At 35.0% G+C, this 16,548-nt stretch overlaps 1 protein-coding gene across 4 annotated transcripts in view; it reads right to left on the reverse strand.

Moving 5' to 3' along the window:
- Positions 1–7,812: 7,812 nt before the first annotated feature.
- Positions 7,813–16,548, reverse strand: part of LOC127453612 (ATP-binding cassette sub-family C member 12-like) — a 32,860-nt gene continuing 24,124 nt past the window's right edge. For all 4 annotated transcript variants that reach the window (XM_051720127.1, XM_051720117.1, XM_051720138.1 and 1 more), the window contains 14 exons: positions 15,740–15,805; positions 15,552–15,641; positions 15,358–15,461; positions 15,012–15,194; positions 14,627–14,853; positions 14,280–14,417; positions 11,266–11,455; positions 11,091–11,180; positions 10,721–10,910; positions 10,236–10,395; positions 9,357–9,435; positions 8,972–9,085; positions 8,729–8,893; positions 7,813–8,379 (listed from right to left, as the gene is read on the reverse strand). In XM_051720127.1, the coding sequence (XP_051576087.1) occupies positions 8,287–8,379; positions 8,729–8,893; positions 8,972–9,085; positions 9,357–9,435; positions 10,236–10,395; positions 10,721–10,910; positions 11,091–11,180; positions 11,266–11,455; positions 14,280–14,417; positions 14,627–14,853; positions 15,012–15,194; positions 15,358–15,461; positions 15,552–15,641; positions 15,740–15,805 (1,889 nt within the window). In that variant the 3' untranslated portion in view covers positions 7,813–8,286. The remainder of the gene's footprint in view (positions 8,380–8,728; positions 8,894–8,971; positions 9,086–9,356; positions 9,436–10,235; positions 10,396–10,720; positions 10,911–11,090; positions 11,181–11,265; positions 11,456–14,279; positions 14,418–14,626; positions 14,854–15,011; positions 15,195–15,357; positions 15,462–15,551; positions 15,642–15,739; positions 15,806–16,548) is intronic.

Here is a 16,548-nt window from a genome sequence, read left to right on the forward strand (position 1 = left end):
AGTGAATTTTCTCAGGCACTTTTTGAGTCTACATAGATGCACAACTTTTCAACATTTTTACATAATTTCAGTAGCACACCCAAATGACAATAGTCATATCATACTGTTCATGTGTTATACTTGCAATAGTTTGATTCCATGTTGTTTCTTCATCAAATAGAAATGTCAAATGTAAATCAAGTTAATCACTGAAAAAACAATGCCACCTTGAGTAAGATATATGGGATACTGATGATTCACCACTGTTGTTAATTAATTCACACAGAAAATCAACATATAGTATTTATTTTGATGAATATAGTACTACTTGTAATAAACAAATACATAGAAATTCTGTGATAATGAACTTATATAAATATGAAATAATCATAAATATATAATTATAGGAAGTGCAAAAAAAATTGACACTATTACATACCTAGGGTCTCTAATGACCAAATATAGTTTTTGTATTTAAACTATATATATATATATATATATATATATATATATATATATATATATATATATATATATATTTTTTTTTTTTTTTTTTTTTTTTTTTTGGAATGTAATAGTGCTAAACTATTTATAAGAGAAAGATTGAAGAATACTAAAGAGGTGTGGGCACAACTCCAAAAACTGGATGAGGTACAGGGGGTGGAATGAGGTCCCGGGTCACTAAAGACCCGAGGTATGCGTTTAAGGGTTAAACTGCTTAATTTCGTTACGTTCACATACAGTAGGCCTACATTTTGGTGTCAAGACAAGCACAATTATTAAGCTTCTTTTAGCACATAACAAAAATATTTTAAATTCTATAGTTGATTTCCTTAGGCCTATTAGATGACAGGTTCATAAAAATCAATTGTGCATATAAACAAATAAACAAAAACAAAAAACATACAATTTTAAAATATTAGCAATAACAATTACAGTATTACAAATGAGACAAATCTAAATTATCTAGTTTTTCTGTAAGGGTGTTCCAAAGATGACAGCCGGGTGGACTGACTTGCCTTGAAAGGGACTACACAATGAATATAGCAGATAAATCACCTGGTTCTCAATATACCGGATTTATAGCTGACTCAGATAGGGGTTCTTTCAGTGGAATAAAGTGAGACAGGAAATGCCATGTTACCGCAAGTACATTCTACTGCTGCAGAGTCATGACACTGTAGACTGGATTTGATTTCAGATTTATAATCCACCTCAGTATGTCCCACACAGACCACACCCAGTATCTGGCTGAGCCCAGACTTAGAAAGGTAATGTAAACCAGGGCTGGTGATTTATGAGCATCTTCTTTACTGTGAAACCATGTGTCATCATCACCACCACAACTAATTGATGGGCTGTTTTTTGCATGTTAATACACACATGCCTATGTGCATATTTGCATGTGTGTGGGCATGAAAGAGAGAACAAGGGACAGTCTAAGGGGGTTTTATGTGAAGCGAAGGAAAAACATACAAGACAAAAAATAGAAAGCGTGCACACACTATCCATACCAGCACAATACCACAACTCAAACTGAGCTTAGCAAAATCTCTACTCCAATTTATACAGCTTCCTTCTTGTCTTCTGAAGAAGCCTGGGCTTGTGAAGGTCTGTGTGTTTCTAGGTCTCCATGCATATGTTGTGCGCAAACTTTTGCTTTGTGGGTTAGTGTATGTGTGTACATGTGGATATCTGTGATATCACACTATGTTTTGAGCAGAGACATTGCTGAGGCCTGGGGTGAATTCAGGTGGGAGATTACAGTACTTGTTGTTGGTAGTTATTTGTGGCCTATTCAACTTGAACAAACTGTCCACAATTATTCATGTTTCAAGCATGTTCTTGGTTGTGCAGGAGTGTGAAAGTTAGTTTTACTCTGTGGCATATTTATAAATAGAGATAGTGAACACCTAACATCTCATTCTTGGTTGTTGGATGTAGTGATCAACCGATATGTATTTTTTTTCATGGCTGATGCCCAGAGAGCAGGGTGGCCGATAGGCCGATACAATGCTGATATATCACACAATTTAATATAGCAAATAACAAACAAAAAATAGCTAAAAAAATGAATAAACCCTTATTTAGCACTATATTTACTCAATTTCACACTAAACTTTTTAAAACTTTTTAAGCATCTAAAAAAATAATATTGTATTTTAAATGGTAGATAGGAGTTTCTTCAAATTTGGTCATTTATTTGCACATGAAGAAATTGTTAGTATATTAGGAAGAAGGAAATAACAGTACACACAGTAGACCATCAACCATGGATGGGATGTCCACGTTAGCATCACATTTTCTCAAAAAAATACAGAATCAAACCAATTGTACATACGTACAGTGCATAGTGAATAAGACATTGTCTTATAGAACACGTGAAGCGCTTTTACTTTGAAGTTGCTCTCACGCGCTTGTGCGGATCCAACGCGAGCAGCATTCTCCTGACAGTTTAAACAGCCTGGATCGCCTGCTTGGATTGTCACGGAGTGACTGTCATGATTTGTAAATGAGAGGAACTTTTGATCCTGATCCTGAAGTTTTTGATTCTGGCTGATGGAATATACGCTTCAGGGGAAGATATCAGATGAGCGCTTGACAGGAAGAAAACACTGGATTTTCATGAGGTTCGTAATTTACATCTGTTTAAACAAGATATCTGCATATTTGCAGATGGTATATAATAGAAGTTTTATTGATATTTGCCTTTTATCATTAGAAAAGTGACAGGGAACTGTTGAGGATAGACTGTTAGAATACGTGCTTCAGAGGAAGATTTATGAGCGCTCCACAGGACGAAGTTGAATTTGTGTGAGGTTTATTACATTTATGCGCATATTTGCAGATGGTATATGATATTCGTTTTATTGATATTTGCCTTTTAATCATTAGACAAAACAGTTAAACAAGTTACAGGGAACTGTTGAGGAGAGAGAGGGAGAATGAAACAGGTGAGCACTTTAACATTATGAGCTCAAACGCTACGGCTCTGATATGCGGACCATTTCAATGACACTGTATTGCACACCGGTCTATTATTGTAGTAATACGATGGCACATAACAACAAAACGAACCTTGACTGGTCATTTACATGTCTCAGTCACTTCACATGCAAGCAGGCGATTCTCATCACCCTCAAGAAACAAATCGGCCAAAGGGGAAAATATATCGGCCTCTGCGATATATCGGTCGACCACTAGTTGGATTTAATGCAACAATAAGCGAACTGACTTAATCAAATACAGTAGATTAGTCTAGTGTGATTTTAGTTGCTTTAAATTCTGTAGAATTGAACTGAGCAGAATATGTTCAGTTCCTGGATTTAGGAGCATGATTTCTAAATTAACTATAAGTAAACGCTTGGGCAGGTTTTCTAAATGCTGTGTTTCTTAGAAATATTCTCAGACACTGTAAGTTGGGTTGCCAGTGTTCCTAGACATCCATACTTTGCAAGAAAGAAAACAGTACTTACTATGAATTCTTAACTAGTATGTGGTGGATCATAATCATTCATTGATTAACAGAGACACTTTAGGTTTGGTTATTGTTTCTGTGAAATCACTCTAAACTTATCCGTTTTCTCTCTAAGAGAGCTCTGACAAACAATAAGAAAGGTCCAGTAATGTGTTCTTTTTTTCTGGAAAACATGAACATTCAGGAATTTTGGGGCATACTCCTCTCAAACAAACATATCTAAAATTTGTGTAGTTCTGTGAATCACTTACATAAGTGAATTCCCAAAAAACAACACTGTAAAAAGTGGTAACCTGCAATTGTTATTGAGCTATTTTTACTTGATCTAAACCTTAGAATTAGTTTTGTTGGTGTAACCGAGGGCTGGGATTTGATTCCAAAAAGAATTGATTTTTCAATTCTGAGGTGTTGGTAATAAAAAAATAAACTCAGCTCAGGCGAATCTATTTGGCTTAGGGGCATGACATGATCTATTGTTATTGATCATATCAATCATATACAGTGAGAAGTATGCTTAAATTGTACTGTTTATTGTAAGATCTCTCTTTGCCTCCCGTTTTTTCTTAAGAATTCAGAAAATTAGTCTGGAATAAACTCTGATTTAATTAAAAAAGTGATTTAATTGATTCTGAAAACCTGTAATCAGAGTAATTCCAAAAAAAGCAACCCTTTCTTTTGCAACAAGTAAACATAATTTTGACCAGTAAAGGGCCAGATATACTTCCGGAGAAGTTCTTCTTCATTCTTCTTTCAGGGATAAAAAGAAGTTCTAAAGAGCCGAGCAACAGTATACTGTTTGTGAACATTCAGACACTTGCCACACCGCTGTGGGAGGTGTTTAGAAGTACATTTATATATGAGGACGCTACATGTAAAACCTTAAATATGACTTCATGCCTCATTCTATGAGTAGAAGTCAAGGTCAGTAAAAGAAATTCGATGATGATTTAAAGTAATATACACTAACGGTCAAACGTTTTGAAACACTTGACTAAAATGTTTTTTATGATCTTAAAAATCTTTTGATTTGAAGGCGTATGATTAAATGTTTGAAATTAGTTTTGTAGACAAAACTATAGTTGTGCCACCATATTAATTTATTTCATTATAAAACTAAAATTTAATTATAAAAAAAAAAAAAAGTTTTTGAAATTGATGACTTGGACCAAATAATAAAGAAAAGCAGCCAATAAGTGCCCAACATAGATGGGAACTCCTTCAATACTGTTTAAAAAGCATCCCAGGGTGATACCTCGAGAAGTTGGTTGAGAAAATGTCAAGAGTACATGTCTGCAAATTCTAGGCAAAGGGTGACTACTTTGAAGATGCTAAAATATAACACAGTTTTGATTTATTTTGGATTTTGTTTAGTCACAACATAATTCCCATAGTTCCATTTATGTTATTCCATAGTTTTGATGACTTTACTATTATTCTAAAATGTGAGGAAAAAAATAAATAAATATATATATATATATATATATATATATATATATATATATATATATATATATATATATATATATATATATATAAAAAAAAATTAAAAATTATAATAAAGAATGAGTGTTTCAAAACTTTTGACCGGTAGTGTATATGCAGTAGAAAATGTAGAATTTTTCGTTTGCATTCTGATTCATGACGCTAATGCGCTAACACGCTAACATGCTATACGCAGCCATAATATGAGCCAATTACACTCTGTTATTGTCATTTATGATGACACTGATAATACTGCAAAGATGGATGTATAAAAGAGTGTTAATTTGCAAACTACAGACTATAAAAGTGTTAATGTTCAGAATAAAGACAAAAGAATTGTGATAGAGGCATATTTTACTGTAGACAGATGTGTGAATGGCTTTTGCTAAAGATGGAACTTGAGTAAATGGGCACTTGAGAGTATTTGAATAGATTACTTTTGTAGACTCAATAATAAAATAAAAAAAAGAAGGAAAAAAAATTGCATGACATGGTCTTGGAAAATTTCTCTAAGCAATAGATCGTACAGATTTAGGTAAATGTGAACCAGCTCGCTAATAACTCTACATGCTGCCGGTATGTTCATGTTGAATACTGACTGAACACTGTAAACAAAGTAGTAGGTGGAGCTTCAAATCACACCTACAGACAACGTGGACCAATGTCAGAAGGTGTTTAGCAGCCGGTTAGAAGTTTTTCTAAAAGTTCGCGAAGGCGAGCTGTTACATACCACCGAAATAAATGCAAAAAGACCTTCTTTTTGGCCAGACTCTATTCTAAATCTCGTCATATCTGTTCGTTCTTTGATTTCGTATGAAGTATATCGGAGCCTTAAGACCAAAACCTTCCATGTGTTAAGTATTTTATTTGTTGTAATGTTGAAAAACAGTATTTTTTTCTTGACTGGGGTCAAAAGCCTGTTTATATTACAAACATAGTTTGATTGTGCAACAGTAGACTAACTTAGAAACATTATCAGCTGTTTCTTTGTATGCAGTAAAAAGATTTATGTACTTGACTGAAACGACTCATTGCTGTAAGTTAAAGCACAACTTAATATCACTGTCCTTTTGAACCATCACTCTTAGTTCTCTTGCTTAAACTACACTTGATGCCAGAGTTCAGAAGAGCCCATGATGTCCTACAGTATTCCATTGTGAAAAAAATAAAATACAAAATATGATGAACAGTAATACTGTATTTGTTAATATTATTATATAAGCAGTACAGATATTTAAACCTCCATTATGTAAAATCTGACAGGCCACATTATGACTCCACAAACACACTGAGAGGTAGTGTAATGATTCTTCTTTGCACTGCAGAGTGATTGAAGACTTCCTCCGCTAACACAGCATGGCCAAACTCCCCAAAAGGGAAAACAATTATATTGCGATCACTCTCTAGTCTGGGTGCAAAGCTTTGGGGACTATTACAAGCACATTTTTCCAACAGTGTTAGGAAAGAACTAGTTATGGCCAACTGTTATACAAGGCTAAGAATAGAGTTCACGTTTGTCAATGATTTATTGTTCTTTCAAACTACCAACTGGATGGGAGAGAAAGAGACCTAAATGAAATCTAAATTGGTTTTACTGTAGATCTTTTGCATGAATTGGCATTCAGCCTAATGATCATATTGCCCCATGTTGACTCTCTTAACACCAAATGACCACTTCTCTGGTGCAAATATAGGTATATTACATATGAATCTTACAGTATGCTTGTACATACAGCATGTATGTGTTTCTATGCCAAGTTACTTTTACTCAGTGTTTTCTCTGAAGTTTTCCACTTTCTCAGGCAATACTGTCCCCTAGTGGGTACAAGACAACTCAAAGTTTACCCCACGGAGTAAATTCTGTGCACAATCATAAATAAAGGGTTACCTAACTTGTATTTTTATTCCATGAGGTAGTAATCAATCAGTAATGTCTTAATTGAATGTTAAAGGTTCTGAAATTATTTTGGTTCGATTCTAGGTCCAAGAGAAGTAAGACTTTGGCCATATAACAAAGTATATTTGATTTGATGACTCATAGAATACTGGCGCAGGTACTGGCAATGAATGGTAGTCTCTGTGTACGTTCCCATGTTCTTAGAGTTCAGTTTGTTCTCAGGTGAGTAAATCTCCAGCTATAGAGTAAATAATGACTAATGCTGTAATGAAACATAATAGCCTCTTGATGGGAAATGTCTGTATCAGGAAGTGAAGAGGTTGCTTCATTCTTTTACCTGATGACAGCCTAGTAGAACAGGATGACATTACAATCACAAACAAGACTTCAGTTTATATCTGTGTACTGTGTGTGTTATGTGGTATGGGTCTAAATAAGTTCTTATTAACAAGACATATCAAAGTTGTTAAAAGTGAACAACCAGTGCTCAAAATACAAATATATAATATGCTGCTAAATATGTAAATGTGTCCTGAAAACAAGCCTCAGATTGTTAAAAATTAGCGTTACGTATGGGCACATGAAAACACTGCGAATGTTGTGCTGAGGAATATTGGACACAGAGCATAAAATAATTCATCAGATTAATGGCTTTCACACTGTCTCTTACCGAGCTCAAATAATTCCCTCATTCCCTCATCAGTCTTAGATGCATGCTGATGCTGAAATTTCAACACATTTCATCAGTTAGTGTCTCCACTGATGCAACCGCGGCCCAATAAGCTCTGCTATGAGGTGAGAGAGACACCCAGTGTGCATGGTGAGAATCACGTAAATGTCGAAAGACTAGAACATTCATAGAAGCAAAATGATTCAAATTCAGTTGCAGAACCAACACACGGAGGCATGTCGCCACAACAATACAACAATGCTACACTAAAAAGTTCAATAAATGCACAGAAGACAGACACCAGGCTTAATTCGTGTATTTATTTTTCTTTTAGTAAAAATCATCATTTCATTTAACATATACTTTGTATTCAAATACACATAAAATCAAATAAATATTTTAAATATATACATTTGATGAAAATATGAGAAATAAATGAACATTTAAAGCTTGTGTCTAGAAGTAGAGCTTCATAGATAGAGAAACCGCATATGAAGATAATGTCAAATTAACAAAAATGTGCAGAAACCTCTGAATCTTACAAAAATTACCGTAATAATGTAAAGCACAGATAACATTTAAAATGTGCAAAACCATGAACAGTGTGGAAATGTATTGTTGAAAAGCAGAGTTGCAATGGGCTATTCCTACACACATCCTCTAGAGTCTATAGTCATGTGATGTACATATAGGTTTGGTAAACCACTTCCAGAATAAATCTATCAAATTCTGCAACAACATGTCAGCCTATATGGGTGTGTGAGCATCTCTTTGTGTGTTTTACGTGTTTACGTGATTGGCCGCTTCTAGAAGTGATGCAAATAAAGAGTTCGGCCTCTGCATCAGGTCCTGTGGCCGATCAAATTCAACTGCCTGAGAGGAAGCGTAAGAGAGAGAGTGAGATTGAGAGAGGCTCTGAATCTTTATGAAGATTCTTACTTTATAAAACACAGCAAAAAGTCATTTTGCTGAATTGTTATTGTATATGAATGCTTACTTTACTATAAGCTTGTATTAATATTAATTTATTAGGTATCATGAACTAACAATGATCAATGATTCTTTTTTTAAGAAGCTATTAATGGCTCTATGGTTACTTTATTAAACAGTTCTATTTAGTTGGCTAGTCATCGTATACTAAATAAAAGTATAAAGTACAGTATTATCTGTGCATTTTTAAGTCTCCATTTCTTTAGTATGAGCAGACTGCATATGCACTTACCTTGCCCTGGTCCATGACAAGTATCCTGTCACTCTCTAATACAGTGTTGATTCTGTGGGCAATTGTCAGCATGGTGCAGTGCTGGAAAGCATCTCTGATGGTGTGCTGGATCATGCTGTCAGTCTCTGAGTCTATAGATGCTGTCGCCTCATCCAACAAAATGATCTACTCATACACAGACACAGACAGTTATTGAGCAGGGAATATTTTTGAGTGAATCTGAGTGCGTGATTGTGTTCTTACTTTTGAATTGCGCAGCAGAGCTCTGGCCATGCACATGAGCTGCCTTTCTCCAACAGAGAAATTCTCTCCATTCTCCACTACTGGGGAGTCCAACTTCTCTGGCAGTTTAGCAATCTAACAGAGAGAAAGAGAGGTGTGGCAAGGACCAGATTTATTTACCGGGTCATTTACTTCACAGGTCGAAAAGGTTTGACCCTAGATCGAGAACCTCCTTCATATTATTCTGTTATTATTTCAAAATAAACTTTTTATGTTACCATGGGCCAGAGTAACAACATAACTCCTCTGACCCAAGTTCTATGAAAGCTTTTACTTGAAGCATCACAAATCCAGGCCATGCAAAACCACACCCTGTGTTGCATACAGGGCTAAAATAAGTCTTTACCGTGTCCTTCATGTAGGTTTTTTCCAAAGCAAGCCAGAGCTCCTCATCTTTGTAGTTGTTAAAAGGGTCCAGGTTATACCTATATCCAGTAAACACACAAACAAAATGGTTACCCACTGAAGCCAAGCAAGAATGAGCCTGGCTAGTACCTGGATGGGAGACCTCCTTTGGAAAACTATGGTTGCTGCTGGAAGAGGTATTTGTGAGGCCAGGAAGGGTGCTCACTCTGCGGTCTGTGTGCATCCTAATTGCCCAGAAAGGTACTGTCTTTCAGATGAGAAGTTAAACTAAGGTCTTGACTCTCTGTGGTCATTATCCCAAGGCATTTCTCAAAAAGAGTAGGGGTTTAACCCTGTATCCTGGCAAAATTTGCTCATTGGCCTCAATCCATCCTGGCTTCATAATAATCCCATATTATATATATATATAAAAGTGTAATCAAGCTTGAAATCATAATGCCAAGGAGGCTGCTGATGTCAAGATTTATAGTAAAAAATGAGTTCAATTTTGATCTGTTTTCATCACAAAAATGATTAGATCCCTTCAGAAGCCATGGATTAAACCACTGGAGTCTTATGGATTACTTTTATGCTGCCTTTATCTGCTTTTTTGATCTTAAAAATGTTGGTAGCCATTCACTTGCATTGTGAGGACCTACAGAGCTGAAATATTCTTCTAAAAATATTAATTTGTGTTCTGCAGAAAATAGAAAGTCATACACATCTGTGATGGCATGAGGGTGAGTAAATGATGAGAATTTTCATTTTTGGGTGAACTAACCCTTTAATTTAGTGAGAATAAAACTGGAAAAGTGAACTTAATTCAGAAAATTTTCTGAATCAGTCATCATGGCATAATGGGTGGAAGTGTGACAGTCACCTGACAGTGCCGATGAAAAGTACCGGATCCTGTGGTATGACAGAGAGTTGGCAGCGAAGATCTTTCAGCCCCAATTTGCTGATGTCCACATCATCTATCAAAATAGCGCCCTCAGCTGGCTCTGCCAAGCGGAACAATGCAACACCCAGAGAGGACTTTCCTAAATCAGAGAGCGAGAGAAAGAGTGAGAGAAATGTCTGGAATAACATCAGAATGCATAATACATCTGCATATCTTATTGTACATCAGCTCCTTAATGCATTTTTTTATGAGGTCAACAACCATTTCAGAGAAAAGAGAGCATGTTCACTACAGTTCACAGCACAAATATTGATTCTATACTTCTGAATTGAATCCTTAGTTAATTTTAGCCGAACCTACGTTGACACAAGAAAGAGGAATTTATTTTTAAAATGTAATATTAGAGCTTAAGCTTAAGACCTTGAGGTTAATCTTTGAATATAATATTAGATGTTCTCTCTCACCAGAGCCTGTGCGTCCCACGATGCCAAGTTTTTCCCGTGGTTGAATACTTATGTTGAGTTTATTGAGGACTATGTGTGTGTTCTCTCTGTATCTCATGCTGTATTTTTTAAAGGTTATAGTGCCCTCCTGTGGCCAGCCAGCGGGAAGGTGAACATCTTTGACACTCCGAGGACCCTCTGATACACAACTCTAAAGCACACAAGCATGTAGCGGTAACAGTTACTATATTCATTAAAGAAAATCCAAAAACCAAGATTAACACAGCATTGAATTTCAGGGTATTATCTGAACTGGCTAAACTGTAAATGAACAAATGATACCCCTGAGGTAAACCAAATGTATGTTTGTGAGTATTTGTCGGTCTCTTACCGTAATGTACTCCACCAGTCTCTCTACACTGGTAAACTTTGCCTCCACCTCAGTGGATAATCTCACCACAAACTGAAGTATTCCAGTCAACTGCAATTGCATAAAACAGGAAAAGTACTCAGCTATCCAGCTGAATCAGTTGCACCACTATAGTTTGAGTTTAGTTTGGAGTTACCTGAATTGTGTAAGACAAGGCCAGGCCCTTCAGAGAAGGTTTTATGGTGTCATTGGGGCTGAGCACTACGAACAGTGCCACCATTAGTGTAACAGTAGCCGACAGGAAGTCTAACCAAAATGAGAGCCAGCGAGTCCCGCAATTAAACAACAGGAAATGGTTTGAGTTGGTGTCACTCAGAATCTTAAACCTGTTATTTGAAACACACCAAAGATTATGATGTTATTGTGTCAGTTTTAAATGTGTTCAATTCATTATTTGACTCGGTCTATCTTAAAATGTAAACATTCAAGCTTTTAAAACTTTTATAACTTTCAGGCAATTTTTAGTTTCAAATTACTATTTTCTACTCTATACTGAGTGTCTGAGAAGTCTGGATAATTACGGGTTTCATCTTGTCAATGCTTTGATTCAAAATGCATGACCACATCTTTCAAAATTCATGTAATCTATTCTTGCTCAAACTCAACTATTTGCAAAACTCTGTGCCAATTTTACACACTTTTCGATATCATTTTCCAAACCGTTAAATTTATGTTCAAAACAGTAAAATAAAATAAATTAGACAGCAATATGCTTTATTTCTACCATTATTTCATTCTGAAGAATACTCAAGATATACAGTGCTGTACAAAAGTTTTAGGCACTTGAAATGTCACAAAAAAGTTGCATAGTGAGGATATCTTCAAAAATAATTTCATAAATAGTTTTCATTTATCAATTAATGTCATACAAAGTCCAGTAAACTTAAAAAAAGCTAAATCAATATTTGGTGTGACAACCTTTGTCTTCAAAACAGCACCAATTCTCCTAGGTACACCTGGACACAGTTTTTCTTGATTGTTGGCAGATAGGATATTCCAAGTTTCTATTTAAGCTGTCTTAATTGCATCTGTCTCTTCATGTAATCTCAGACTGACACAATGTTCAGTCGGGGACTCTGCTGGGGCCATGCCATCTGTTGCAGGGCTCCCTGTTCTTTTATTCTACTCTATATGCAAAAGGAATGTTTGAGAATCTAAAATGTATATTTCCTATTGACACACTAAAGCTGAACTATCTAAAGAAATGTTTTTGTGAAACATTTTAAAGTGCCTTAAACATTTGCACAATATATATATATATATATATATATATATATATATATATATATATATATATATATATATATATATATATATGGTGTAAAAGGGGCCAACTTTGTAATGATTGTGTTATTCAAACATGACAGAACGGATAGACTAGTAGAATGAGGCAGAGAAAGAGAAGTGTGTGTGAGGCACAAAACAACTGAGGGGAAGACCCAAGGTTAGAGGTCTTCCTAAGGTGTATTGCCAGAAAACACATCTGATGTGATGTAAATGAGAACTTGTGGCCAAAGGCAGAGGACCGCATTGACTAGCACTACTAGTAATAACCATTTTAAATTGATTATTTAGCTTTGTGTGTGTGTGTATGTGTGTTGACATTATTGTCTGACTCTATTCAGAAAAGACCAAATAAAGCCATATTGAAGCATTACATTTGTGTTTTGTTCATATAACTTGCACTGCAGTCCATCCTGCACATCCTGTGCATGTTTGTAAATGTTGGTAAAAATCCAAGATGCTTGGCAAAAAATTAATAATATTATGCATCATATGTTACCAGTATTTAGTCTTTTTATGGTCATTGTGTTATGAATGACAAACTGTGTTTGCTGGGTAAGGATGTTTGCAATGTTATGGTAGAATGAGCTGACAGAGACTTGAGTCTCTGCAGAACAAAACTTGATTGGGAAACCCAATCCCAAGCCTATGGGCATTTTTCAATTGCTTTACACAATTTGCCTACTACATTGAGATTCCCTACTTTCATTGGATAGTTGAAAAATGGCCATCCCTGTTTGAAAACTCCCACAGATTGTAAAACGCCCATAATTGTTCTGCAGAGACCTTTAGTATACTTTGATTTTGAGAGATGTATGAAGTGTTTTAGTGGTGTTAGTGAATTTTGGAAGAGAAATGAAAGGAGTATTTCACCCAAAAATGAAAATACTCACCTTTAAGCCATCCCAGATGTGTATGTCTTTCCCTCTTCATCAGAACCAAAATTAAAATTTTTATAAACACATTTCAGCTCTGTATGTCCATACAATGCAAATTAATGGATGCCATCAGGCTGCTGGCTGTTTGATGGTCCAAAAGGCATATTTAGGCAGCATAAAAGTAATCCACATGACTCCAGTCGATCAATGAATGTCTTCTGAATCAAACAGATAGGTTTGTGTAAAAAAATAAATTATTAAAACTTTATTAACTTTTAAAAAAGATTTCTGCTAGCAGGCAACGCATCACGGAGCTGTCGCGTGATGTATGAGAAGTAATGAGAAGTCGGAAGCATGTGCTTTGTTTACAACAGAGGAACGAATGTCATGTGAGAGTTAGGTCATTTTAAACATCATTCCAGCGCTGGCCGGAAGTAACGATTTAAAGTTAATAACGTTTTAATTATCTACTTGTTTTACACAAAATTATCGATTTGCTTTAGAAGACATTCATTGATCAACTGGAGTCATGTGGATTACTTTTATGCTGCCTAAATATGCCTTTTGGACTGTCAAACAGCCAGCAGCCTGATGGCACCAATTCACTTGCATTGTATGAACATACAGAGCTGAAATGTGCTAATAAAAATCTTCATTTCGGTTCTGCTGAAGAAGGAAAAGTGAGCAAATCTCAAATCTATCTTTTTATCTCAAATAAAAAATGTTTTTTAATTTTTGGGTGAACTATTCCTTTAACTGATGTGTCAAGATGCATGTTGCAAAAGACAACTGTGTGAAGTGATGCAAAAAGAGTACTCAGTATTGAGAAAAGCATGTAACCAACTGTAAAAACTTATTACTGTCATTCTGGCACATGATTCATGATTTGAGTATCATAATTGTTTCATGTTTGGTTTACAAGTACCATAGCATTTTGTTTTGCCTTGTATATCTTTCTGAGTTCCAAATTTAGTCAGTAACATCTTACTGTTCTATGTACTGTTGTCTTTTGTCATAGGCATGGATGGTGCTGATTCCCTGTATGGTGGAGGTGGTGAGAGAGATCCAGGGAGAGCGACTCACATTCTCCATCCTCTTCATCTGTCGAATGCTCCTCTGGAAAATACTACAGCAAAGACAAAACACTCAAAAATCAGTTTGTACTGAGCATTCAAACATTCATCTTGTTTGGCAATCTGTCTAGTTGCAAGGCATTGATTGAAATAAACAGTAGGGACCATAAATAATGAGAGATATTTGTTTGTGTTGTGATTGTGATGTTTCCATTCTAATTCAAATATCTTGTGATATTAAGGTGCAATGTTTGTGTCTCACTATAGGATTGTGCCAAAGATGACTGCGAGAACTGCCACGGCGATCAGGAGGTATGGGAATACTATGCAGACGGTGAGGAGGGTGAAAGTGACGATCAAACAGAACTGCAAGAAGTTCTCCATGTTAAACGGCAAAACTGCATCAACCTCGTCTTGGTCTTTACTGAAGCGGTTCACCATGCGGCCGGTTGGAGTTGTGTCAAAAAAACTCATTGGGCTACCAAGGATCTGACGAAAAGTACAGTCATATGGTACCAAAATGCTCTCTGTTCTCATTTTACTGAACAAACTTTAGCACAATGCTTACATTCCCTTACTAAACATACTCTGTAATATTATCTGTTTATCACTCAGGTTCCCCAAATCAAAAGTGTAATATTTCTTACCCGTTTGAACATAGTGTCATGGAGTTTGGAAGAGGCATGAAGAGTGACTTTAGTGAAGGAGTAGCCCTTGGCAACACTCATTACTACCATGGCAACAATAATAATGCCATAAATCATTTGATAGAATGGCAGGTCTGGATTCTCTGAGATATTACCATTGTTTGATGAATTAGAACTGTTCAGCTACAAAAAAAATAAATAAAAAAAAATAAATAAATTTCAAATTAGTATAACGAGGTAAACGCTAGCTTTTATCAATATGTACATTTTAAAAGATGGTAAGGTCTTGTTGAGTCAGATGATTAGATGGGTGTTTGTGAATATATATATATATATATATATATACCCCTGATCCCTGGTCTAACCAGTAACTGAGCCACCAATTGCTGAAAGCAGTGGACCCCACGAGAAGAGTGAAGAGCAGCACAACAACTAACAATAGTAAATACCCTACAGAGATGGAGAGAAAGAGAAATAGTGTTATAGCATTTATATTATACAGAGAGAGAAATGAAGAGAGAGGGAAAAAGGGGGAAAAACCTCCAGCAGATTTGCAATATTGATGGTAAGTTCTCCATGTAACTGAACCTTCAAGGGACACTTCTCGGGTTACTAATTGATCCTCCCTCCCTGAAACACACAAACACAGTCAAATTGAAACATTATGTAATATAATTTCCTAATAAATTATATTGTCAAAAGATTAATCTATCATTCATCTACATTACCTTTTGTTTCTGTAGAGTCTTTGGATAAATCCTTTGTTTTCTGTTTTTCATCAGACATATCAAAAGCTAGAAAGAGGAACAGAAAGACACTGATACAGTACATTTCTTTAGTGTCTTAGCAGATGTCATGCAAGAAAGTGCACAAATCAGAGTTTGTAAATGCTTATAAATACATGATCATAACATTTAATATGTGGTATTTATTAGAGGTTGGGGAGAACATATAATATAGTAGTAGTATACACTAAATTTTTATTTATTTATTTTTAAGATTTAGGCATTTCAATTTCATAACAAAATTTCATCAAATTGTCATTTATTTTTTACTAAATTAAATTAATAAAAATGTCAAATATTTCGCTTTTTTAATTTATTTTTTTAAGATTAATAATTACTAATTAATTAAATGTTATGGAAGTTTGTTATGAATATTCTTTTGTGTAGTTTCTTCTTGCTATTGAATCAAAACACTGACACAAAGTATCGATAATTTAATAATAACCATTATTAGTTATTCTTATTGCTATGTAATTATATGAAACAATAAATTTTGCATTGCAAAACTATGATATATTTTGTTATTTATAAAAAAAAAAAAATGCATTGCGTCAAGAAAATATAAGAAAAAGATTCACAATATATATCATATCAAAATACTGTTAACATTGTATTGCAGTATTCCCGTCAATTCCAATAACTAGTTATTATTTTATTTTGAACTGTGTTAATCATGTTTTTTTTTTTTTTTTTGCTCTCTTACAGCTACAAAAGGAATGAAATATTCTCCACGGACTTTGAGGTTGAAAATT

The sequence above is a fragment of the Myxocyprinus asiaticus genome, chromosome 2, assembly GCF_019703515.2.
Source record: "Myxocyprinus asiaticus isolate MX2 ecotype Aquarium Trade chromosome 2, UBuf_Myxa_2, whole genome shotgun sequence".
NCBI lineage: Eukaryota > Metazoa > Chordata > Actinopteri > Cypriniformes > Catostomidae > Myxocyprinus > Myxocyprinus asiaticus.